Source organism: Penicillium hordei (assembly GCF_028827395.1).
Source record: "Penicillium hordei strain IBT 12815 chromosome Unknown utg000001l_segment0_segment0, whole genome shotgun sequence".
Taxonomy (NCBI): Eukaryota; Fungi; Ascomycota; class Eurotiomycetes; order Eurotiales; family Aspergillaceae; genus Penicillium; species Penicillium hordei.
The window spans coordinates 5,228,378-5,253,917 of record NW_026623142.1 but is presented as its reverse complement, the minus strand read 5'-3'; the positions used below and the strand labels follow the sequence as shown (position 1 = coordinate 5,253,917).

The following is a 25,540-nucleotide window of genomic DNA, read 5'->3' as shown; positions in this document are numbered from 1 at the left end:
AAATTAAATAGATTTAAAACCGCCTTCTAGAACCATTTTAGCGCCAATTGATTGGAGAATAGACATCTCTTTCCGATGGACACCCGGAAGAGTCCCACGGGTGCTATATATTACTGAACGGAATACGGAGAAACAACTTGGAAAAAAAAGAAAAAAAAAAAGAAAAAAAATGTGTCCTCTGTCACACCCCACTGGGGCTGGGCAACTAGTCTCGTTGGATATCGTCCGAGCACATGGACCACTCCATTATTATTGTCCATTCTTGCTAAGACACACCATGTCGGATTTGCGTATTGTCGGCCCCCCGAGATACAAACTAATAATTTGGATTGTATGAGTTTCTGATACCCCTTACTGGTTCAAGCTAGGATATCCATGATCAATTATTGAAGAACAAAGATAGTAGATGGAGTTGAGGTACATATAATATGTCAAATTAGGAGAACTTGTCGCTCGGATATCCCATGTCATTCTTCACAATTGCAAATTGATAGATGCACGTTTTCCATGTGCCAAACCACCAATAGCCGCAGCTGAAAATCGTATTTGTGGGCCATGGACTAGTCTTGTACGGAGTATATTCTAATATTCTGGCATTTGTCATGTTGATGCTATGCGTCAACCTTGGAAACTACGTATGTACCTAACTAGGCTGACTGCTTAAACCCGTACATAGGTAGCGAGGAGACGTGACTGTGACCGTGTAAGCATGCCTAGGCATGCCCAGCTGGTAAGCGTGGATATTCCATCACACACACACACACACACACACACACACACAGAGAGTGGGGAGCATTATGTTGTTGAAAAAAAAAGACACAAAATCAAGTATGTAATAATAATGGATGGTCTGGGGCTCCAGATGCCTCTAGGGCTAACATACGGGACAGCTGCCCCCCATTATTCAGAGGGGCTCAAACTTGAACCTGGAAGACCAAATGTCAAATGCAAGTCGAAGTCACATTAATGCCAAATGGTTTGTGGTACCTGTAAGACTGTGGATATCCAAGTACATAACTTTTGAAAGCACCATCTCATTGGTGTTGGTGTTGGTGTCATTGGACATCACCTGGGCATGTTCATGCAAGATAGAAACATTTCATTAGGTGAGTATTGTATTGTAATATTACTGTAATTTAACCTTTTATCCCCCCAAATGCCTTCTCGTGGGCCCCATCTTGTATCAATACCGGTATTGCATGCGCCCGTCCCGCCTCCACCTGGTGCAACTCCCCCTAATTCAATCCCACTTCCATTTCTCCAAGCTTTTGTTATAATTTATTGATGGCATAGTGCAGTGTTGGATTCTTGTTCAACTACGAAAGGCCTTTTTTTTTTTTCTCTTTCTGTTGGGCCGGATAAAGAGTGACTCCCCACCCATACTTGCCCCCTCAACGTCGAATACAGCCATGAGCGGATATTGAGCTCAAACCACCCCCCCCTCTCAACCCCTCCAGAAGCTCTCTGGATTGTGGCCCGGTGAACCCCCGATGTTTGAGACCCGTGCGACAGATTTAGCTGTCGACACTACTGCACTGGCCAAGTCTGGGAGTGTTGCGACCGCATTCGAGTACACCGACGAACAAGTGACTACGCCCACAGCCCTATCCCGCTATCGCGGTCGGGGAAATAGTGTATCGCGAGATTACAACCATATGAAACACTCCCCGGTCAAAATGGCCTCTGGATATACAGTCAGCCCGGAGCCCCCGGCGCTTTTCGTACGGGCTATGTACGATTATGACGCCGACGATCACACTAGCCTGAGTTTCCGCCGTGGCGACATTATCCAGGTCCTCAACCAGCTAGAAACCGGATGGTGGGATGGAGTGATCGATGATGTTCGAGGCTGGTTCCCAAGTAATTATTGTACCCCAATCACGGAAGCGGACGATTTCAGTGACCAGTTCGCACACGCCCACCATGAAACCGACCTCAGCGCGGACTCGGGACTGGAAGATGAATATGGCGATGGACACGATGAGGATGAAGTGAACTCCGAGGGCAACTCTCGAGAATCACAGCCGATTCTCCCTATCGAGGGTATCGCAGCGCCCAAGGAGCAGGAAGAGGCCGCATTCTGGATCCCCCAAGCGACACCTGACGGCCGTCTGTTCTACTTCAACACCCTCACCGGATATTCTACCATGGAGCTCCCTTTCGAGAACCCGACCGCAACAACCGAACCTGGCCCGCGAGATCGAAATAATTTCTTTGTCCCCGACCAGACACGACCACCCCCGGAGCTGATGGCACGTGGCTTTGAGCGCGATGAAGACGAGTACGATGGATCTGCATCGGAGGCAGAAGGGGAGTCATTGATGTTAGGCTCGCATGACTCGATTTCTCGCCGACGCCAGTCCGTGATGGATGGAGTTTCCCCTGCCACATCTATGGATTCCTTGTACGCCCCGGGATCCAAAGATTTCAAAACGCCGCAGCCGACGAGCAAGAACTCCCAAAAGATATACAGCCTGGGCGGAAACAGTACTAGCTCGTCTGTGACAGAAAGTTTTTCCAGACCTTCTATTTCCTCCAACCCTCCTCAACACTTCGTCGACGATGGCTTCGCACCACCAATAACCTGGCCTTTGCTTGTCGATAATATGCGGTACGCCGTGGAAGCTTACCGCCAGACGCTTTTCAACGGCGAGCGTGCAGAGTATGTAAGAAAGGCTGAGGACATATCGGACCATCTTCGCATGCTGCTGGCTGCTGGATCTGACACGACGGATAACCACTCTGGTAACCCATCTATCATTTCCACAAACAAAGCCCTGTATCCTTACTTCCGGGACATGATGTCCAAGTTCTCGAAACTGGTTCTTTCATCACACATTGCCGCCGCTGATTGGCCTGGTGCCGACTCGGCCAATAAATGTCTGCAAGAGGCCGATGGAGTTATGCAGGGTGTGTATGGCTACGTGGAAGTGGCTCAACAACAGCGCGGTGATGCGGTCCATCGCATTGTGCCTGGCTTCATCAGTGGTAGCTCTTCGGGTGGTAGCTGGCAGAACAACGGTGTTTCCTTGAATGCTCCAGGTCCAACATCATTCCTTGTCCCGGATGGAGGGGACTCGCGAGCAGAGCCATCAGTCTCTCTCGACACTGCCTTTTTGGATTCCATCGACATTCTCAGGAGATCTTTCGTTGGTAGCATTCGGCGACTAGAAGAACTATTGATTGTAAACCGGAAGATCGTTACAGTGGAGGAACATGGAGCTATTGCGGACACAATCTCAGCTGCTGCAATTAAGGTCATTGAACAGTTTCGCCCATGGATCTCCTCTGTTGAATCGATGAACTTAGCTCCGCTGGGGACGAGCTTCCAGAACCCCCAGCTAGTAGACTTCAGCTTGCAAAAGCAAAGGGTCTACGATGCTATTGGAGATTTCGTGCTGAGCTGTCAAGCAGTCTCTGCCCCTCTGGCTGATGAGTGGGCGGAGCTTCGTGGTAATTCACTCGACGATCGTGTGAATGCCGTGCGAGGTGTCGCCAGACAGTTGGAGAACTGTGTCTCCCAGATTGGCTTCTCACTGTCGCTGCTCCTCGAGCAAATCCCTACCGAACCAGCATTATCTCTCCAACGTGATACCCGCCAAGAAGCGGAAGATGAGTCGTACAAGAACATGCATAAGCGAGCTGAATCCAAGGCCAAGATTGCCACGGAGTCGATCGGAATTCCGTCCTCGTACGCCCCTGAAAAGGAAGGTGGAACCGATAAAGTACGAAGAAATATGGACAAGGCACAACGATTCTTTGGCCAGGCACCTCCAACAGCTATTACCCGGGAGCCAATCCGGGAGCCAGTCCGTGAGCCCGAAGAGACTCCCTGGTTCCTGAAAATGGCCCATGAAGGCGAAGTATTTTACGATAACAAGGGAGACTTGCCAATCCTCAAATGTGGAACACTCGCGGGATTGGTTGAACATCTCACCCGCCACGATAAGCTTGATGCATCCTTTAACAACACCTTCCTCCTCACCTATCGCTCTTTCACTACTGCCACCGAACTTTTTGAATTGCTTGTCCAGCGGTTTAACGTTCAGCCTCCATTTGGCCTGAATCAAGATGATATGCAAATGTGGATCGATCGGAAACAGAAGCCGATTAGATTCCGTGTCGTAAACATTCTTAAGAGTTGGTTCGATCATTTCTGGATGGAACCTAATGATGAAATGCACATGGATCTCCTGCGACGTGTCCATACTTTTACCAGCGACTCAATCGCTACCACAAAAACCCCAGGAACCCCTACATTATTGGCCGTGATCGAACAGCGACTTCGGGGACAAGATACAACTGTCAAGCGCCTTGTTCCAACTCAGAGCACCGCTGCACCAACTCCAATCATCCCTAAGAATATGAAGAAGCTGAAGTTCCTCGACATTGATCCAACGGAGTTTGCTCGGCAGCTGACCATCATTGAGTCGCGCCTCTACTCCAAAATTCGGCCCACTGAGTGTTTGAACAAGACATGGCAGAAGAAGGTCGGCCCTGATGAGCCAGAACCATCTCCTAATGTAAAAGCCTTGATTCTTCACTCTAACCAGCTTACCAACTGGGTCGCCGAAATGATTCTCGCGCAAGGCGATGTCAAGAAGCGTGTTGTAGTCATCAAACACTTTGTGAACGTGGCTGATGTATGTGTCTTGTACATTTGTTTCACAAATTTCGGCTTTGCTAACTCGATTATACAGAAATGTCGCAGCCTGAACAATTACTCTACCCTGACATCCATCATCTCAGCTCTTGGAACCGCACCCATTCATCGTTTAGGTAGGACGTGGGGCCAGGTTAGCGGACGCACGTCCGCAATTCTGGAACAGATGCGTCGGCTTATGGCTAGCACGAAGAACTTTGGTGAATACCGAGAAACCCTGCATCTCGCTAACCCGCCCTGTATTCCATTTTTCGGTATGCATCACGACCATTCCAAGCGCATTGTCTAGGAGTATCTCACCCTTTTAATTTGTGGCTAACAAATATCCTAGGTGTCTATCTTACGGATTTGACCTTCATTGAAGATGGTATTCCGTCTCTAACACCTTCGGAATTGATCAACTTTAATAAGCGGGCCAAGACCGCAGAAGTCATTCGGGATATTCAACAATACCAGAACGTCCCTTATCTTTTGCAACCCGTCGGCGAACTTCAGGATTACATTCTCAGTAACCTTCAAGGTGCTGGCGATGTACACGACATGTACGAACGAAGTCTGGAAATTGAGCCTAGAGAGCGTGAGGATGAAAAGATTGCAAGGTATGCCGAGACCACAAGCAGAGACAAGGGCTCCTTGTTATTTGCATCTACCGTCGCTATTTTGCGATAGTCTTGAATTTTTTTGTTTTTGTGGTTTTAATGGTGTTTGGAATTTGCACGGCGATACCCAAATTTGACCTCCTATTCTCCTCTTGGGCCAAGACAAGTCTGCTTTTTTGTCTCAAAACTGTTCGGCTGATGAGACTAACCATTTTTGATTCTGAATTTCGTAGATTACTATCTGAGTCCGGTTTCCTGTAACCCGTGAAGATCCCTGTCAAGTTACGGCCCACCAAACAGGTTCGACAAATCCGCCATTCGCGCTGCAACGCCACTGTTTTACCAACGCAGGCTAAATCGACTCCTTTTGGGGCCATTCTCCGGCCTGACCGTGTTTAGGCTATCCTGGTCTCCACACTACCTCAGTTTCTCACCTTAGCAAGGATACTTGCAGATCGATCTATCACATGCATGTGAATGTCTTTCCACGACCCACACGTTTGAACATTTCCCGTTGCAGTCACCCTCGGCCCATTTATCATTGCATCGAATACGGAGTACCTTCGTATGTTGACGATATACCACTTTCCCCGATCGAGCTTTTTGAGCTTTTTGAGCTGTTCGATAGGTTGGGATTTCTTGTCTATTCCCCATTTTTCCTTCCATCTCTTATCTCCCACATGAAGTTACCTGCCTCTGTGGCTCCCTCGAACTACAATATACCTCTTTTCTGTACTGACTGTGACATATTCTGGCCATTTTTTCGGCGTACATTTTTTTGGTTTTTGATTTCACTTTGATTTTTTTTTTCCGTTTCTTTTTCAACATATCCCCTTGTGTTGTCGCCAGGTTGGGGCGACCTGCTTTTTTTTCTTTTCAAGCTTATGTCCTCCACGCCATCTTCTGAATAATGAACGCCACGAATGACTTGAGACTTTTGTTCCTGTCTGATGGATGTTGTGCGGTGGAGTTGGCTTGGTGCTTTCCACTTCATTTTATACTGTCTCATTACTTATTCGATTCTTGCCCGGAACATTGCGTATTCCGTGCCAATAGAGGTTGATCCTCTGGATTTATTTTAGACTGCTTAGACTATCGGATATACTTTGGGGCATCACCAAATGGGAGCTCAGTATTTGTCCATTATTACTCTTACCTGGGACCGTACAAATGGCGAGACTTGAAGTCGTAAATTCGTTCATTCGCAGGAGCTGCAATTTTAAATATTCTATGCTCATGATGGGTCTAGAAAGACTGCTGCACACGGTAAGACCCGAGAAATGCCAGCGAATATGGCGAGGCAAAGGAATAGAATATCAACTCGCTGAGCGCCAAATACAGCAGTTCAAGCTAAAGAAAATGAAAAAGAGAAAAAAAGCGTGGCAGTCATGTCAACGAGTATCGGATTGAGGACCCTTCATCATCTGAGCTGGATCACTCGGTCGAAGGAGTCTGATTTCCGATGCCGTGGAAGAGCTTCATCTTAGTTTCGGATGCCAGGAGACCCTTCACTTCCTCCGCAACAATCCGCTGTCCGCCACGGACAACCTTATCGAGTTGTTGATCTTTGGCGTTGACACCACCGGAACGAGGACCAGTGACCTCCATTCCACGCGCGGCTTTTCGCACTTTTTGGCTGAGATCCATGATCTGCTTGTTACCAAAGTCACGAGAAGTGAATAGCGGACTTTGGCTGAGAGTCGCGACCCAGTATTTATTCCATAGAAGGGACAATATTTCCGTATCAAGAGTGCTCTTGTAATGACTGACATCAAGAGAGTAGTATTGATTGGCATGTGCACCGAAGTCCTCCGCCTTCCCAAGTGGGATAGTCTGATATTCGTCGTCCTCATGAGCCTCCTTCTGCGGGGTAAAGTTCGATGGGAATGTGCGGAAAGCACCGATCTCAACGCGGCCCGCGGAGATGGTACGGTCAGGATCGATGACAACGGCGACAAATGGACCGGTCATTTGCTGTGTTTGCTGAGTGGCCACATCAATGCCAGACAGCCAGCATCCATAACCAGGGTGGCTGTGATACCACCCGACAGCATTTTCCATCCGCCCTGCGTCTCGACACGACTGCAGATATGATACCATGTACTCGTTTGCCTCGTCCTGCGCATTCACTCGGGTCTCGGTGCCTTCAACTGGTAGCCGGAACGCATCTGTCACCACGAAGGTGTTCGGTAGGATGTATCCTTGCATCAAACCCATAATCTCTAGTGAGCCACCGGAGCGGGCGTGCATCACCATCTTCAATAGTGCCGTAGCGGATATTCGGACGTGCTTGAAATAGTATGGGTCGGTGGCCCATGGTCGCTCGTCGTTGAGGGCTTTTTGTGTGTCGGCATCGTATTCATAGAGGGCATCTCGTTGGGGATCGAAGACGCTTATCGCGTTCTCGAGCTCTATGCGGGGACATTGGTTAACTACAAGCTGGTTGTCATATGTGTATGGATGTACTCACCCCAGGCCTGCTGGGCAGCCTGCATTTTGGATGGATGGGGATGGAGCGGACAGTCGAAGGATAAACAATGTATTGAAAGGATCAGGGTACTTAAAGTAAGGGCACAGTGATAATGGGGTTCTGCAAGGACCGGAGAATAAATAGTATCAGAAATCAACGCATTGAGTACGAAGTAGAGTAGGCCGTGGGGTTGATCATTGATTGGCAGTATTGGGCGGTGGGGCTGGTTGAGTCAGCCGTTGCCCTGGACGACGATCGCGCCCAAACACCCACTTGCGACCTTGGAAACTTGATGTTATCTATCATCTGCGATCCCAGTACTCCCCCCTCATAAACACAACAGTGTGTTCGCTCTCCTATGTCGCTGCCTTGAGTGCTTTCGCAAACCTTTACTTTCCTTTATTTCCGCCGCACCTTGTGTGCTGAGAACCCTGTGTGCCAGGATTTCTTGTTTTGATCCCGACATTGGTCACCCTGTCGCAGCTTCGCTCGGCACTGTGTCGTTGGATTGGATACACCCCATTCTTTGCTATCAATCTCAATTTTTTGTCGCCCTCGTTAAGGGAATTTCATTATAATGGCGGTAGACACTGGCTACCTGACCACTCAGGTCAACAACATCGTCGCCCAGCTCCATGGAATTTACGACGAGATTGGAGTTCCTGCGCGCGAGCGAGAGTCCCGTGAAGCGGAGGTAAGTTCGACCTTAGTGTAATAATGGCATTGTCGCGTGGCTAACAGAGTGATACAGCTCTTCAGCGCCCTGTCAGAGACCCTGAACAATCATCTTAAGGTCGTTGATGAGTGAGTCGCATCTATAGACAGACCCATTGGAGGCTTGCTAATCCTATTTCCAGGGAGAGAGAGGACATGACGCAGGAAGCGGAAGGTCTCATTACAGCTATTCAACAAATGGAGTCGTCCCTGAGCGATGAACGGGCCAATGGCCAATACGAGCTTAACCGCGACGACCTTCGTGTCACCTACCCACTTAACAAATGTATTGCATTCTTGCGAGAGAAGAACGATTCGATGAGCAAGTTGCATCGTGAGCGCTATGAGCAGGTCAAGAGTGAGTGTAATCTGTATGATGTGTCGCTGATGCCCTGTTACTGACATCCAATAGAACTTGTGGACGCGCTTGAATCTTACTCCTCACACCTCGAGCCATCTTTTGTTAAGCTAGAGCTTCCTCCCACTGCGCCAGGGTCCTCAATTCCCCCAAGCTTTGACCTTTCGCCTATGTATGTGACGGCGTTGGATGCCGAATTCACCCACGTCTACGAAGAGTACCACCGCCGCATTGCCCAGGTCCAATCTGCCTGCGAAGAAATGATTAAGCTCTGGGCCGAGCTCGGAACACCTCAGGCGCAAACAGATTCCACTATCGTGAAGTGTTATCGTGAATCCCCTGAGCAACTGGGGCTGCATGAAGATGATGTCGCCAACCTCATGGCCAAGCGCAATAAATTGGTGGAAGAAAAGAAGGGCCGTGAGCGCAAGATCAACGACCTCAGAAGTACTGTGATTTCTCTTTGGGATCGCTTTGGTGTTGAGGAAGCTGATCGCAAAGCCTTCCTGGCGGCAAACCGTGGCTGCGGTTTGCGCACAATAAACGACCTGGAAGAGGAATTGACTCGCCTCAACGAACTCAAGAGACAGAATCTTCATCTATTTGTGGAGGATGCTCGCTGCCGATTGCAGGAACTTTGGGACACACTCTTCTTCTCCGAAGAGGAGATGCTCGATTTCACACCTGCATTCTCCGATGTGTGCAGTGATGCTTTGCTCGAGGCACATGAGGCAGAAATCACACGACTGGAGGCTCTCAAGGAGCAGCGCGCTCCTACCCTGGAAATGATTGACAGACACCGCACTCTTCTGACAGACCGCGAAGCACTTGCAACGTCAAGCCAAGATGCATCCCGCCTCATGGGCCGCGGGAACAAGGGAGAGAAGCGTGACCCTGGAAAGCTCTTGAGAGAGGAGAAGATGCGCAAGAGAATCGCCAAAGAATTGCCGAAACTTGAAGCTGACCTGCGGAAAGAGTTGGAACACTGGGAAGACGAATTCGGCCGACCATTCCTGGTGCACGGAGACCGATATCTTGATGCGTTGACACCTGTCAGGTCAATGCTTCCACCACGCTCAAAAACACCGTCTGCACCACCCTCATCTACTAAAGCGAACACAATGAGACAACACCAGCCTCCCCGCCCTGGAAGCTCCATGAGAGGCCCGCCTCCCCCCCGCTCAGCCACTAAGACTCCCACTAGCAGCGGCCCAGTTAAACACAACACCATTGGCTACGGGGCCTCTAGGTCTGGGGCCACCTCAAGAGCCGGTGCAACATCCCCTTCAAAGCTTCCTGCCCGTGTCCCGCTGGGAAACATGCCGCATGGAAACAACTCCCCTGAGCGTCGTATCCAACCCGGCGCCTACTCGTCTAGCACACTTAATGGAAAGATGCCGCCCCCGCGTGGACCTCCCCCACGGATGCGTGCGTTAACGGTCGAGTCAAGGGAAGACCGCTTCAGTCACCTTATGGAGCCGCCTCGCTGCAACAGTGCTATGTCTAGTGCCTATGTCCGGCCAGTTAGTCCGGAAGACGTGTATGATGACCGGCAGCGATCCTTCATGAGCGCGTCAGGATTCTCGAACTCGCAAAGATCCACCGGGTTCTCACATTCATCTCACTCCTCACAGTCCTCACTGTCTCTGAACTCCTCTAGCCAAGCCTTCCCTCGACCCAACCCATACCTCCAGCATGCAGCCCCGCCCCCAGCTGCCCGTCAGGTCTCTAACTCCTCTACGGTCAATACTGCAACCTCTGGATCTGAAAACTGGGAGACCTTCGAGGACGGCTCGGGATCAGAAGCCGATCCTAGTGACATTTACTATTCCAAACTGCGTGCTGCACAAGGAGGAAAGCGATTTGCGCCCGAGGATGGAGCGGATCTCACTGGCAAGAAGGCCAAGGGTATTCGCAGTGTTAGCCCAGATGGTCCGCATCCCGGGCAGGTCCTGCGCGTTGCTGGCAGTGACAACGAGTGGGCCGATGACTATGAAACCTACTAGATGCCCTGACATTGCCTCTCCTCCCCATAATGCATATCGTCTTTTGCATCTCATTTCTCGGCGCTTCGGATGTTCAACGGTGGTTACGCAACCGTTGACCTTTGATGATCCCACGACTGGATTCTGCACGGCTCATGATAAACCTTGGCTTTCCTTTCACGACTGAGCTCCCTTAGATTCCTTACGGGCAGTTTTCTTCTCTCTCCAAAAACGCTAATTCCCGAGGGGCCGACTTAAACTTCTCTTCCTGTTCAAAATTACGAGTTTATCATGTCAATCTTGCTCATGCTCTCTTTCATCTGTCGATGTTATTGAGCCCAACACTGCACCTGGCTGTGTCGGGCTGCAACCTGAGGATTCCTGTCATTTTACGCCTTTCTGGACTGACACCCTCGCTGTTTCAATTCCCACTGCGTTTAATCTTCTCCTTTTTCTAGTCTTCTTGGCATGGTGTTATTTTTCTTCGTTTCTCTGTCACTTATGGTTTTTTCTTGGCTTGGTGCTTATGGCTCTTTTATTCCCTTTTCGATCTCCGGTTTTGGGGAGTCGGCTTTTGTTGGTTTTCACCGTTTTTCTATGTATTTGTCAGCGAAGTACAGTGTTTCGATATAGTGTTGTTAATTTTAGTCTCTGATTCTCCAACCTTCCTTTCAATTGCTTCAATATAATAGTGTCGATAGATAAACTGACTACTTTAGAGCTAGCCGTCCACTGGACCAAGGTAGTTAGTTAGTTATTAGTTATCACTTGGATTGTCTGAACAAAGCACGATATATAACATCCCTGCTCACAACGGACTCCGTACGGAGTTACGTTAGCGGTGTTCCAGATGTCGTTATCAGGCTACCATCAAACAAACCCCTAGCCATTTTGGAGCCTCAATTTCATCTCTTAAATCCAAGTTCACCAAAAGTTTTTCCAACCAGAACCACCGAAGCTCACAGAGGTGCGATGGTGTCGATCGGGGACACGTGTGACAGCCTCTTTGGGCCTGTGGTTAGTCAACATGATTGTCGTGGAGGGTTTGACTTTACAGGTACATGTTTCCGATATCTGGGCATCTGGGTATCTGGGCCGTCTCCACATATACTAACATTGCAAGCAAGTCCTATTCGAAGCATGGATATTCGACATTACTCCAGCCGCCTGTTTTCTCCTCCTGTTACCTATTCGCCTATTCCAGCTATCCAGAGAGACTGTGAAAGTAAAATCTTCATCGACTTATTTGGCGACGCTGGTGAGTCTTGCTATCTATCAATGGTTCGAGCTGAAACATCTAAATAATGCTCCACACAGGCGATCGCGACAATATCAGCAGGAATCCAAGTCCCTCTGCTTGTATTTAGTGCAAAACAGCACTACGCCGCACAATATGTGTCAGTGGCGGGTGCTACCCTCAGCCTTATAGTGGCGGTTTCCATTGTTGTTCTGCTTCATTTGGAGCACAGCCGGGCTGTTCGTCCCTCATTCCTTGTCTCTGCATATCTGTTTATTACAGTGCTTCTAGACCTTGCGCGAGTACGTACTGCCTGGCTTTTACCATATGGTAGAGCATACCCAGCCTGCCTCACCGCGTCGCTGGTTATCAAGTTGATCCTCCTGGTGCTGGCGAATGTTGAAAAGCGCAAATTATTGTTTCCGGCCGAAAAGACTCAGTCTATCGAGAGTACCAGTGGGCTTTTTAATCGGGGGTTGTTTGCCTGGCTCAATGCATTGCTGAGAAAAGGACACACCTTGCTGCTCACTGGTGATGCGCTACCTAACATCCACGAGAAACTGTCATCTAGTGATTTGTCTGACCGATTTTCAAAGTCATGGGCGCTGTGTGATCAAAGTCGCCAACATGCATTGCTGCTGGCTATTGTTAATTGCCTTCGCTGGGATATTGCTGCTATTGCTCTCCCTCGACTCGCCCTGATTGGATTTAGCATAGCGCAGCCATTCCTAGTTGGCAAAACTGTCACATTCCTCGAGCAGACTGAATCTTCGGTGAATATTGGCTATGGATTAATAGGAGCCACAGCGATCGTCTTTATCGGGGTTGCTGTAAGTCTTATATCTTTAACCAGTTATTCAACTCTACCCAATGGTCATTGACTAACTGATCTTTGTGATTCAGGTCACTACGGCATCTTATCAGCACCTAGGATTCCGTGCTACGACCATGGTCCGCGGTGGCCTCATGGCTCTTGTCTATCAGCATATGATGGATCTGCCATTAGGGAGCACTGATGAGTCCAGTGCCATGTCACTTATGGGGGCTGATGTTGAAATGCTTGCGGAGTACTTCCACTCTACAGTGTGCGAATCCTGGGCTAGTATCATCCAACTGGGACTCGCCGCTTGGATCCTTCAGACGCAGATCGGCGTTGTCTGTATCACACCTATTTTAATTGTAACAGGTATGTTCTATCATTCTTCGCATTAGAAGTGATGGTCACAATATATTAATAGCGTTGGCTAGCTTTTACCGCTGCTTCCTTTGCCATGGGCAATGCTGTGTCCATTAGGCAGAAGGCATGGCTACAAGCGACAGAGAAGCGCATCAATTTCACCAGCCACGTCCTCGGCTCAATAAAAAATGTCAAGTTTCTAGGACTAACAGAGACGATAAAGAAATCCATTGAACGTTTAAGGATTGACGAGCTTGAGATCTCTAAGAAGTTCCGCCGAATCCAAACTGTCCGTATCTGCATGAGTACGTAGAGCTGCATATCCCCGTTGAACACCGGGATCAGACTGACAGCCCCTTTTAGTTAACCTTCCAAGAATTATTGCGCAGTTTGCCACCTTCGCGACCTATGCTGTGGTTGCAAAGGTGCAAGGGTCTGATGGCCTTTCCGTCTCACAAGCTACCACGGCCCTTTCACTGATAGATCTGCTGATCACTCCTCTCATTCATCTACTGTTGGCAGTTCCGGACACATTCGCATCAATAGGATGTCTGTATCGAGTCCAGGACTTCTTAAGACGTCCAAATATTATCGGTGAGCACTCCGATACGTGATTTACCGAGCAAGATATACAGCGAATTAACCTCATTTACGTATATGCACAGAAAGAAGAAAATTGCTTGAACCGGAAGCAGATACTTCTGCATCGTCTACTACTGTATCACCTACCAATTCATCCGAGATCGAACTTTCCAACTATTCTCGGCTCAGGGCTAGGGGAATTTCCTCGTCAGAGAATCAGCCCGACGTCTTGATCTCCCTGCAAAATGCCCGGTTTGGCTGGAATAGCTCTCCGTCAGATACTGCTGGTGTCACACTCAATCTGAGTCCCTCGCCCTTGGGTACTCTAGTTGCGATTGTCGGTCCCGTGGGAAGCGGAAAGTCAACTTTCCTCAAAGGCCTCGCGAATGAGACGGCTGTTCTCGATGGCGAAGCTTTCATCAAGTACCCAGATCTGGCATTTTGTGAACAAGCCCCGTGGCTAACCAATGCTACAATCCGGGAAAACATCATTGGGGAGAATAAATCCGCTGCATTTGACGCTGATTGGTACTCGACCGTGGTGAGCGCATGTGCACTGGATTCTGATCTTAAGAAAATGCCAGCGGGTGATGAGACGACAGTGGGGAGCAAAGGCTCTAAACTTAGTGGAGGGCAAAAACAAAGAATCGTGAGTGCGAACTATGCTTCCCTCTATATGAGCGATCTGGTCTGAAAATAATAGCAATGGGGATGTGAACTGACTTTAGAATAGGCCATAGCGCGAGCTGTCTATGCTCGCAAGAGGATTGCATGCTTCGATGATACCTTGAGTGCTCTTGATAATTCAACTTCACGACTGGTGTTCAATAATGTCTTTGGCTCATCCGGGCTGCTACGTCGACTGGGCTGTACTATATTCCTCGCGACTCACAATGGTGCGCCCCTTAACCCCAGATATCTTCATCTTGTCACCTGTAGTATATGCTGACCGTTAGTAGTTCAATACCTACCCCATGCTGACTTTATTATCGTACTCGGAGAGGATGGCAATATTTTGGAACAGGGCAGTTTCTCTCAACTTAGCAGTCACGCCGGAGGATATGTACATCGATTGGGAATCCAACCAGGACAGACCGAGAAAGAAGAAATGCATGATCACAATACAATCGAGCTACCGGAGACTCTTGAAGTCATAACAAGCCGCGTGTCCACCCCGGCTTCTACTGACGAACACCGACAGACGACTGATATTGCTGTCTACAAGTATTACTTCTCCGCCATGGGCTGGTTCCGAGTCCTTGTGCTGGTTTTCTTACTAGTGGTGGACGGTGGCATTGGTGGACTGCGCAGTATGTCAAAACTCCCCTCCGCTAATCGTAAATGTCGTACAATGCTCATTTTTGTACAGGTGCTTGGATTGAGATGTGGTCCTCTAGCACCGACAGCGCTTCAAGCTCGGGACTGGGTTACTGGCTTGGAATGTATGGGGCATTCTCCTTCGTCGAAGCTGCTGCAATGGCGTTTGCGGTATAGTAAGTGAAGCTTCTTCATTTTGGTTCAGACTTCCATGCTAATTGAGTTACATCTCTAAGTTGGACTTGGGTTGTCATTGTACCGGCCGCGTCGAAAAATGTCCATGCTACCGTGTTGGAAACTTGCATGAGGTGAAATTTCCAATTCTTCACCAACCAAAATACCAGATAGCTAACATATTTAGTGCTCCTTTGTCCTTCCTATCTCACGTAGATACGGGCTCTCTCATCACCCGTTTCAGCCAAGACATGAGACTAGTGGATATGATTCTACCTCGAGGTTTCATCTCCACAGGATTCCGTAAGTGCATTCATTATACATCCGTGGATGTTCCCCGACTATTTTACATGTTTCTGACTTGAGTGACATGAAGAAATCGTTGGGGCGCTTGCACAAGCTGCGGTTACCATAGCTGCATTGCCCTATATGGCTTTAGCCCTACCATTCCTAGTTGGGATGTTAGTGCTAGTCCAGCGCTTTTACCTGCGCACATCTCGCCAGTTACGTCTACTTGAGTATGTTTTTTCCGCGCTAAAGATTCTTCAATTTGATCATCATGCTTCTGCGCAGTTCAGCAAACTGACAAACCACTAGGATTGAGCTCAAAAGTCCCCTTTACACCCATTTCATCGAATCCCTTGCTGGTATCGTTACCATCCGTGCTTTTTCATGGACTACCGCTTCTACGTCCAAAATGCTGCACTTACTCGATAGGGCCCAAAGGCCCTTCTATCTCCTGCTGTGTATTCAGCAATGGCTCGGCTTGGTACTAAAGCTTATGGTGACCGGCATGACGGTCGTTCTTATCGGGGCTGCTGTAGCTCTGCGCGGAAAAGTGAGCCCCGGTCTGCTGGGTATTGCGCTGATTGGGATGATGGATCTGGGAGAATCACTGTCAGATCTGATTCAGAACTGGACCCTCCTGGAAACCTCTTTGGGTGCGATTGCCAGGATCAAGGAGTTCTCGGAAGATACCCCAAGTGAGGAACAAGATGCAGCCTGTGAGCAGCCGCCAGACACAGAATGGCCAAGTAGGGGTGATATCTCATTCGCTGCAGCAGACATTGCGTATAAGTCTGAGAATGCAGAGCCCGTGTTGCACAGTATTCTTTTGGAAATTCGTGCTGGTGAGAAAGTTGGGCTGTGTGGTAGGACGGGAAGGTGAGCAAATACACTTCTATAGAAGTGAGAACAAGCTGACTCTCTCATAGTGGCAAGAGCACCCTTGCTCTATCACTACTCCGTCTTAACGAAGTGGTCTCCGGTCAGATCCTTATTGACGGAGTAGACATATCAACAGTTCCTCGGGCATTGATTCGGCACCGGATTAGCTCTCTCAGTCAAGAAGCCTTCCTTTTCCCGGGTACTATTCGGCAAAACGTCGATCCGTTAGGTATCGCCAGCGATGATGACATCATTGAAGCTCTCAAATATGTCGAAATCTGGAAAGCCCTTGTGGCTGCGACGAACAGCGACACCGACAGCGGAGTGTTGTTAGATGCGATACTGGCCGACACAAGTTTGTCCGAAGGCCAAAAACAGCTATTTTGCCTAGCAAGGGCGCTTCTCAAGAAGAGTAATATTCTAATACTAGATGAACCGACAAGCAGGTATGTGATTTCTTCGCATCTCTTTACTTCAGCAATGCTAACCATTCACAATCAGCTTGGATGCAGAGACAGATGCCAAGATCCAGAAGGTCATTCGCCAGGAGTTCCAGAACTGCACTATAATCATGGTTGCGCATAGAGTCCATACCATGCTCGACTTTGATCGAGTTGTTGTGCTTGATAGTGGTCGGATCATTGAAGAGGGACACCCCTCGGAGTTGCTGGCGAACCAAGGCGTGTTCTCAAGCCTGCATCATCTAGAACAGTCAACAGGAAGTAAATAGGAGCTCTGATTGATCGGGTCTCATGAAGTTGTAAACGGAGAATATAGTCTTTAAACCACAAAACACAGGAGTACTTTTTTGCTTCCTCTATATCAGTCAATCAATAAATTCATGGTAGACGAATCATAGAACAAGGTAGCCGCTCATCATGGAGTTAAAATACATATTGGGATTTGGGTTATATCAAATACAGCTATATTACACTCACTCAATCTTCTCATTCTACATTACCGGCTGGTCGCAAGAGACCCCATCCAACTCTGATCTTCAGGCAAAGTTCCCTTAGGGACTCTCTGGCCAGCAGAAGGAACCAAGGACTGTGTCAACGCCTTGGCGTCCTGCACTCGGCGAAGTGTCTCATCTCTCCCGAGAACTACCATAGTCTCTGAGATTCCAGGGCCAGGCGCAGAAGCCGACAGCGCCCAGCGGAGGTAGTGATACAGCTCCTTCTTGAATATTTTGGTTGCGTTATTGGAACCGGCGGGTGTCTCTGACTCAGACGCGGATATGACTACGCTTTCTGAGCCATCGTAACTGTTAATGTTGTCGCGGTGCGTGTCGATATTCCAGGCTGAGGGTGGGACAAGGGTTAGAGCGGCTGCTGCTGTGTGCAGGGCTTGCATTGGGACTTCTGGGGAGGACTGGGGTGAGGCCGACTTGTAAGGGGCTCTGTTGAGATTTGGAGTAAAGAAGATGGAGTTGCGCCGGGCGAACTCCTCAGCATTTGTGTAGTTGTTGACATCTGCCTGGATAAGGGGCGCGATGTATTCGGAGAGAGTGCGACCTTTGAGGATCGTAGTGCTGCTAGGTGTCAGTCATTAGGTACCACGTAATCCACGTGTGAGATTTTCACGGCTGATGGCTGACTTACAGTTTGTCGAGAGAGTGGCTTTCTTCCACTACCAAGCTCACCTTCTTCACCATCTCGTCGAACTCAGGACCTCCAGTTTTGACCAAGCGTTGGACATGTGCCTTCTGGAGGAACTGGAGTTTTTCAAAGGAGACGACAGTATTGCCTCGAGTGATTTTCAAATTGAACTGTTGATATCGTTAGCAGTTGAATTATGGTGTTTTCGCGAGACCAAGAAAACATACAATCTGTTCCAGTTCCTTCAGACTGAACACATCAGACTTCTCAGAATGCGACCAGCCTAGGAGCGAAGCAAAGTTCACCAAGGTAGATGGGAAGATCCCTTGCTGATCCTTGAATGACGAGAGGTCGATATCCGCATTGCGCTTGCTGAGCTTTTGTCCACTCCGGTCAACGAGCAACGGGACATGAGCAAAACTTGGTGGCGTCCACTTGAAGGCATTATATAGCGCCATGTGCATAGGTGTAGATGCCATCCATTCCTGGTAGATGTTAGTTCCATATCTTGTGACTTGATAGCCATAAATATAATAATTAAACTCACGGTTCCTCGGATAACGTGAGTGATCTTCATGCAATGATCATCCACGACATTTGCCAAGTGGTATGTGGGGTGTCCATCCGATTTGATAAGAACTGGGTCGTTGTATACGCGGTCGATGAAATCCAGCTTTGAGTTGTTCGGTCGATTCTGACCAGATTTGCCATAAACCAGATCAGTAAAAATGGGGTATTCCTCCACTTTTAATCGAATAATGTGTGCCTCTCCCTTGGCAGATCGCTCTTCGGATTCCTCGGCAGATATATCCCCGCATTTCCGGTCATAGCCAGGCGCCAGTCCTGCCTGGCTGCGGTGACGGGCGATCGAATCCAATCGTTCCGCGGAGCAGAAGCATCGGTATGCATGGCCATTGGAGATAAGGTCATTGGCGTGGGACTGATATAAAGCTGTTCGTTCAGACTGCACGGGAATAAGGAGTTAGGAATTATTTGCTTTGCGACAAAGGAGTGATATCTCACTTGTCTGTAAGGACCATAGGGACCACCAACGACGGGACCTATCAAGAAAGCGAGTCAGCGGTTTCCCTCAATTTTTGTATGTGTTTCAAACTGACCTTCATCCCAATTTAATCCTGCCCATTGTAGATCATCGTAAAGTCGCTGTTCTGCTCCGGGAATCGTCCGTTTCTACCATAATCAGTCGTAGTCCATGCAACGGAGCGCAACCCACAAACCTGGTCCGTGTCCTCAATGCGCAACAGGAATTGACCACCGGTACGTTTTGCGAGCAAATAGTTGAAGAGTGCTGTCCGTAGGGAGCCTAGATGGAGGTATCCGGTGGGTGAGGGCGCAAAACGGGTGCGCGCAGGGCCATTTGGCAGTTTGTTCTTATTATGTGCTCGAGCAGCTCGAGAAGAGGAAAAGGCTCTGCATTGAATGGTCCAAGTTCTGGCAAATAGCCCTTGAGGACTTCTCATTGTGGAACAGTCCAAGTGTTTAAAGGAAAGAAAGGAATGATCGATCTCTGAGATGTTGCGGAGTTGCGGAGCTGCGGCGCGGAGCTCCCGAAACAAAATTTCTCAACTTCTTTGAATCAAACAGCTCCCGCTCTCACTTCTCGTTCACCAACCTTTCTTGTTTACCGTTGGGCTTAAGTTGACGGCCTCTTTCTACCGAAGAAAAGTCCGATCGAAATTTATACAACTAATCACTGATAAGTACGTTGGAAAGTCGTGTTCTTCTTTCACTCTACTAACAATGTTTTCAGTGGCTACGGCTGGAGTTGACCTCTACGGTATGTTTTGCGCAGATCAACTATAGAGAAATACCATATTGATCAGTTATTCATTTATACAGAGGTCCTAGAGATTCATCAGAACTCAACTAAAGATGACATCCGCAAGGCATACCGCAAGGCAAGACGAACCCCGATCATCTCCGTATTCTAGCGACACTGACAGTCGGCTTTCCAATAGGCGGCCTTGACCAACCACCCCGACAAAGTCCCCGAAGCTGAGCGCGAGGAAGCCTCAATCAGGTTCAAGGCTGTGCAGGAAGCCTACGATATTCTCTATGATGATGACAAGCGACACCTCTACGACACACACGGCATGTCTGCCTTCAACGGCTCGGGTGAGCCCGGCATGGCAGGGCAACCTGATCTGGATGACTTGCTGGCACAGATGTTCGGTGGTGGCATGGGCGGTATGGGGGGGATGGGCGGGATGCCTGGCATGGGAGGAATGGGAGGAATGCCCGGTGGCCGCCCCAACAAACCGCGTAAGAGCCCCAACGAAGAGCAAGATTACGAAGTCAGCCTGGAGGATCTGTACAAGGGGAAGACCGTTAGGTTTTCCAGCGTCAAGAACATCATTTGTGGACATTGTAAGGGCAAGGGTGGCAAGGAAAAGGCCACTGCCAAAAAGTGCTCGACTTGTGGTGGCCATGGCCACAAGGAGGTTTTGCAGCGCATGGGCCAGTTTGTGACCCAGCAGACGGTTGTCTGTACCACATGTAACGGAGAAGGCTCATACTTCGCCCCGAAGGATAAGTGCAAGAAGTGCAAGGGCACGAAAACGACCGAGGCGAAGAAGATCCTGGAGATCTACATTCCCCGAGGCGCGAGGTAAGATTGCCCTTTTTCTATTATGTAACGGAATCACATACTCACTGTGTTCTAGGGAAGGAGACCGAATTGTGTTGGAAGGCGAGGCTGACCAAGTGCCCGATCAAGAGCCCGGCGACATTGTTTTCAAAATCATCGAGGAAGAACACCCCGTGTTTGAACGGGCCGGCTCGGATATCCGCGCAACTATTGATATCACTCTTGCTGAATCCTTGACCGGGTTCTCCCGCGTTGTGATCAAGCACCTCGATGGTCGTGGCATTGAGCTTAACCACCCCCTCACTGCTGGCGCCATCCTCTCACCCGGACAGGTCCTCAAGGTTCCTGGAGAGGGAATGCCGATGAAGCGTACCGATGCCCGTGGCGACCTGTACTTGGTTGTTAACGTCAAGTTCCCCGATAACAAGTGGAAGCCCACCCCCGAGATGTTGGAGAAGCTCAAGGAAATTTTGCCTAAACCTAGCCCTCCGATCCAGGCCGACACCGTGGACGAAGTTGAATACAATCCCAAGGGCCAGATGGAAGAGTTCGGTGCGCAGGATGGCCAGGGCGCCTCAGCATGGGAAGACGAGGAAGATGATGATGAACCGGCGCAGTGCGCAACTCAGTAGAATTCTTGCATAGACGGCGTCTGGGGGTTTGTATTAATAGGGGATTTGTGAATAGAACAACCCTCCTGACTCCAAAACACATTGTAGATTGGTGTACATCACTGTAGGGCATACGGAACGGGTTCCACTCATTCTGGGGTGGATCAGTGTGGATAGCGTGGGGGTGGACATTATCATATATATATATTCCTTTCTCCTTGTCTGTTTTCTTGCACTAATGTCCTTCGGGTGAATAGAGATATTCAACTTATTTATCTCCAGGATAAATCAGGTACCGAAATGCGGGGCTTTGTAGTCGGCCCTAGCACCTTTCGGCTTTGATGTCGGCTTCCCTTTCTTTAACTTGGGACTCCTTCCTCATAAGCTTGTCAATCTAGTCGCTATAGTAGATAGTTCCTTCATTGAAACCCCCAACCAAAAACCTGACGTGTAACACCAAATCATCCTGCAAAGGTTGCGCGTCCACCAGCCACTTGTTCTCGACAACCGAGATCAGATTGGATCCCATATCACTCCACTTCTGAACATGCAGCCTGGCGTTGAGTTCTTAGGAGAAGATTATTCCTGCACCAGTGGACTCCCTACTATTGTGGCAGAGTTACTAGATGCTGGAAAACTACGCCTAGATTCAATAACTTGTAACGGAAAAACTGCGGAGCAAACGGTGTGTAGCAAGCACACCCGGGACCGATATATCATCCGAGCATATACATGCCAGATTCGTGCATCTGAAAGATACCCTCTTCAACTTAGCGACCATGAAGACATGCGTGATATCGCTAGCCTTCCAGCACAGATTCCTCAAGAAACCAAACAACCTCATCATCTTCGAGAGTGCATACCATTGTAGTTTTTGACGAAACGAAAGATTAGTACAACCATCTCGACAACTCTGCGGCACTAATCGACGATAGAAAAACCCTAATTATGCGCGGCATAGATCCCCTGGGCTACCTGGGAGCCGGAGAAGTGGACAATATGCACCCTCCAGGACGGCTACTACGGCAGAAAATTACCTTGCTTCCCTACATCGGCGACGGCTACCAGTTCGGCACATCTAGCTCGCTTTCTATCCTAAAGTAAGCCCCGAAGAAGCAGATGGTGGGAACTTTGCGCTTCTTCGTGGCGGTGATCGGTTACGGGTAGATTTGAATAAGCGTCGTGAGAATCGCATGGTTCGAAGTGATCCAAACGCCGTGATAAGAGACCTTGGCGAGGATAATTAGTTGGATGAGGGCATTAATCTGTGTGATGCTGTTAAGTATCGTGTTGCGCAGCGCGGGGCGCCTCGGCATAGCCGTCGAGGTTCATACTGGTTATGTGGGGAAATAAACGCTAAATGCGGAAGATAATGAACAGCGTAATGCCGGTAATCCGAGGCTCACGAGGTATTCGAGTCAATGATTTGCTCACATTTGAGTATATATCCCTAGATGGATATCTGTGTCGGTGCCTGTGTGGGATGGTATCGGCAATTGAACGCCGCTTTATGGGAAGCCGACCCCGGAAGGCTTGGCAGATGGTGCTAATGATTACCATCATCAACTTTGGAAGTCCACCTGGGTAGTCAGTACCTAGGTTAACTACCAAAATGAAGAATGCATAGAGTAATATAGTACTTGTATTGGAGAGAGTGAGTTGGAAGAAAGGCAAAGGCAAGGAGAGAATTCAAGAGCATAAAATCCCAAACCACGGCTATCACAGACAGTCCAGACCCCCTAGGTGTGCCGAGTTACGCCCCCGGGCCCCGCCGTACTTTCCTGATTTCGTTTAGTGGGAAAGATGTAACCTTATTTATGGGATATAATTTCTCCGTTGATATTCATGCAGATGTGGATACATCTGGGCAGCCGGATGGACCAACCAAGGAACGCGATTTCTCTATGGTACTCCATGTGTCGGCGTTTGAACCCCATAGTACGATGGATCCGGGGTACTCTTTCCCCAGCAATTAGAAATTTATGAATCACAATTCCAAGATAACTCGGGTTAGTGCGCGGAGGCCGTGGGGTCTGTGCCCCAGTATTTCTAGAGCTTTATATATCTGATTCTTCTTGCCCCGGTACCTTTCTTCCTCACTTTTCCATAATCTGGGGGCCTGAACTGCAAAATGGGCATCTTCAAGAATAGTCGCGTCTATGTGCTCGCAACGGTGGCATACACCGGTTCATTTCTATTCGGTAAGACAAATCTCTCTTTTATGGCTATCAAATACAGCATGCTAATATATTTCCCGAAAAGGATATGATACGGGTGTGATGGGAAGTGTGCTGGAACTTCCAAGTTTCAAGGCCGACTTTGGACTTCAAGAAGGGAGTTCTGGCTTCTCAAATGCCAAAAATGCTAAAGTCTCATCGAATGTCGTTTCACTTCTCACTGCCGGATGTTTCTTCGGCGCTATCTTCGCCTCCTTCGTCAATGAGAAGTTTGGCCGTCGCTATTCTATCATGGGATTCTTGATGTTCTTCCTTATCGGATCTGCTGTCCAAACCGCCGCTACCCACGCGCTATCATATATGTACGGTGGACGTGTGATTGCAGGTTTCGGAATCGGAGGCATGTCAGCCATCACTCCAGTCTTCGTATCTGAGAACTGCCCACCGGCGATTCGCGGTCGTATTGCTGGTCTCTTCCAGGAATTCCTCGTCATTGGTGTCACCATTGCATACTGGCTTTGCTATGGTGTCGCAGAGACCATTGCCCCCACAACCATGCAGTGGCGTATTCCTATTGGATTCCAGCTGGTGCCTGGTGGTCTCATGATGATAGGCTTGTTCTTTTTGACCGAATCTCCTCGTTGGTTGGCCAAGGAAAATCGCTTCGAGGAAGCCCTCGAAGCCCTTGCATATATGCGCTCCGAGCCAACTACCAGCCCTGCCGTTCAGACTGAGATGGCCGAAATCAAAGCGGCCGTTGAACACGAAGTCGAAGCAACCCAGGGACTTACTTGGCGGGAACCATTCCTGCCCGGAAACCGCATCCGCTTCGTCAACTGTTTCCTGATCATGTTCTGGCAACAGTGGACGGGCACCAACAGTATCGGATACTATGCCCCTCAGCTGTTCCAGACCGTTGGAGTGGCCGGAGGCAACACCAGTCTGTTCACAACGGGGATCTATGGTATCGTCAAAGTAGTGACCACCGGAATCTTCCTCATCATTGGTATCGACAAGGTTGGTCGACGGTGGTCTCTTATTGCTGGCGCGATTTGGATGGCCACGATGATGTTCATTCTGGGTGGTGTTCTGGTGTCCTATCCTCCGGACCCCAGCGGTAACAGTGGTATTTCGTCTGCATCCCTCGCTATGATCGTTATGATTTACTTCTACGTCATTGGATATTCCGCATCGTGGGGACCGATTCCATGGGTTTACATCTCTGAAATTTTCCCAACTCGTCTTCGTGCGTACGGTGTTGGTTGCGGATCGGCAACCCAATGGCTCTTCAATTTCGTGGTGACTTACGTGACTCCCGCCGCCATCGGTAACCTTGGATGGCGAACCTTCATCATGTTTGGTTGCTTCTGCTTTGCCATGGCCGTTTGGGTTTTCCTTATCGTCAGGGAAACCAAGGGTCGCTCTCTCGAGGAGATGGATGTCCTCTTCGAGAAGTTCCATGCCTTTGGCAGATTACGTGATATTGAAACCGCAAACGAAAGGAAGCTTTCATATGATGACGCTGTTACTTCGGATCATAAAGAAGTACAGGGTGTTGAAACTGAGGATCGTGCGACGAGATAAAATGATCTTGGTACATATTACTGGTATAATTAGATATCCATCTTATGTCCAGTCGGGCTCGATTTAGATTCTGTATATAAGCCTAGCTGGTCGTTTTGGTCAAAGTTATATGACCCATTTAGTAACCAATTCGTGTTACGTCTTCTCTTTTTTCACCCCTAGATATAAACTAACTAACAACTAGGTCAACTTGCAAGACCCAGTAGTTGAGCGGAGTATGACTTCCAACCCTTCCTCGAATAGCCATTCCCCTTATTACACATGAACGAGCACTGAGCATAGCCGACAGAAGTCGGCAATCGGAAAGTGGGATCTGTAATGAAGCACCGCCGGCAATTCTAGGAAAGTCATTATTGATTCCAAGTAGCATTTTCCCAACAGCTTCTACCCAACGGAGTACGTGCTATGAGACAACGCCCCTCATGATCGACATTTACGAGACCCTATCGCTCCTTCGCCACTTACAATACCTTATTTACTGTTTTACCGGGAGAAACCTGAATCAATCATAAGCCTATA

At 48.9% G+C, this 25,540-nt stretch overlaps 7 protein-coding genes across 7 annotated transcripts; 5 read left to right on the top strand and 2 right to left on the bottom strand.

Annotated features, from left to right (window-relative positions):
• Positions 1 to 1,490: 1,490 nt before the first annotated feature.
• On the top strand, positions 1,491 to 5,523 carry N7537_001986 (putative cell division control protein Cdc25; the record flags this gene model as incomplete). Its single annotated transcript, XM_056893044.1, has 4 exons — positions 1,491 to 4,643; positions 4,701 to 4,917; positions 4,995 to 5,262; positions 5,496 to 5,523. 4 exons carry the CDS (start codon positions 1,491 to 1,493, stop codon positions 5,521 to 5,523), a joined length of 3,666 nt encoding a protein of 1,221 aa, XP_056758039.1.
• Positions 5,524 to 6,696: 1,173 nt separating this feature from the next.
• On the bottom strand, positions 6,697 to 7,757 carry N7537_001985 (Mov34/MPN/PAD-1 family protein; the record flags this gene model as incomplete). Its single annotated transcript, XM_056893043.1, has 2 exons — positions 6,697 to 7,673; positions 7,733 to 7,757. 2 exons carry the CDS (start codon positions 7,755 to 7,757, stop codon positions 6,697 to 6,699), a joined length of 1,002 nt encoding a protein of 333 aa, XP_056758038.1.
• Positions 7,758 to 8,309: 552 nt separating this feature from the next.
• N7537_001984 (putative microtubule associated protein (Ase1)) lies at positions 8,310 to 10,810 on the top strand (the record flags this gene model as incomplete). The annotated part of the gene is made up of 4 exons (XM_056893042.1): positions 8,310 to 8,426; positions 8,484 to 8,536; positions 8,590 to 8,804; positions 8,859 to 10,810. 4 exons carry the CDS (start codon positions 8,310 to 8,312, stop codon positions 10,808 to 10,810), a joined length of 2,337 nt encoding a protein of 778 aa, XP_056758037.1.
• Positions 10,811 to 11,761: 951 nt separating this feature from the next.
• N7537_001983 (ABC transporter integral membrane type 1) lies at positions 11,762 to 17,173 on the top strand (the record flags this gene model as incomplete). The annotated part of the gene is made up of 15 exons (XM_056893041.1): positions 11,762 to 12,047; positions 12,129 to 12,856; positions 12,930 to 13,212; positions 13,275 to 13,508; positions 13,567 to 13,797; positions 13,869 to 14,434; positions 14,519 to 14,681; positions 14,745 to 15,095; positions 15,155 to 15,278; positions 15,339 to 15,410; positions 15,464 to 15,579; positions 15,653 to 15,794; positions 15,874 to 16,440; positions 16,491 to 16,889; positions 16,945 to 17,173. 15 exons carry the CDS (start codon positions 11,762 to 11,764, stop codon positions 17,171 to 17,173), a joined length of 4,491 nt encoding a protein of 1,496 aa, XP_056758036.1.
• A 227-nt stretch (positions 17,174 to 17,400) lies between these two features.
• Positions 17,401 to 19,522, bottom strand: N7537_001982 (glutamate--tRNA ligase MSE1; the record flags this gene model as incomplete). The annotated part of the gene is made up of 7 exons (XM_056893040.1): positions 17,401 to 17,974; positions 18,045 to 18,211; positions 18,269 to 18,526; positions 18,589 to 19,005; positions 19,065 to 19,102; positions 19,160 to 19,232; positions 19,280 to 19,522. The coding sequence occupies 7 exons, from the start codon at positions 19,520 to 19,522 to the stop codon at positions 17,401 to 17,403; spliced, it is 1,770 nt and encodes a 589-aa protein (XP_056758035.1).
• A 280-nt stretch (positions 19,523 to 19,802) lies between these two features.
• N7537_001981 (putative DnaJ domain protein (Mas5)) lies at positions 19,803 to 21,281 on the top strand (the record flags this gene model as incomplete). The annotated part of the gene is made up of 4 exons (XM_056893039.1): positions 19,803 to 19,839; positions 19,902 to 19,960; positions 20,021 to 20,670; positions 20,726 to 21,281. The coding sequence occupies 4 exons, from the start codon at positions 19,803 to 19,805 to the stop codon at positions 21,279 to 21,281; spliced, it is 1,302 nt and encodes a 433-aa protein (XP_056758034.1).
• A 2,110-nt stretch (positions 21,282 to 23,391) lies between these two features.
• Positions 23,392 to 25,021, top strand: N7537_001980 (Major facilitator superfamily domain general substrate transporter; the record flags this gene model as incomplete). The annotated part of the gene is made up of 2 exons (XM_056893038.1): positions 23,392 to 23,461; positions 23,523 to 25,021. The coding sequence occupies 2 exons, from the start codon at positions 23,392 to 23,394 to the stop codon at positions 25,019 to 25,021; spliced, it is 1,569 nt and encodes a 522-aa protein (XP_056758033.1).
• Positions 25,022 to 25,540: the final 519 nt, after the last annotated feature.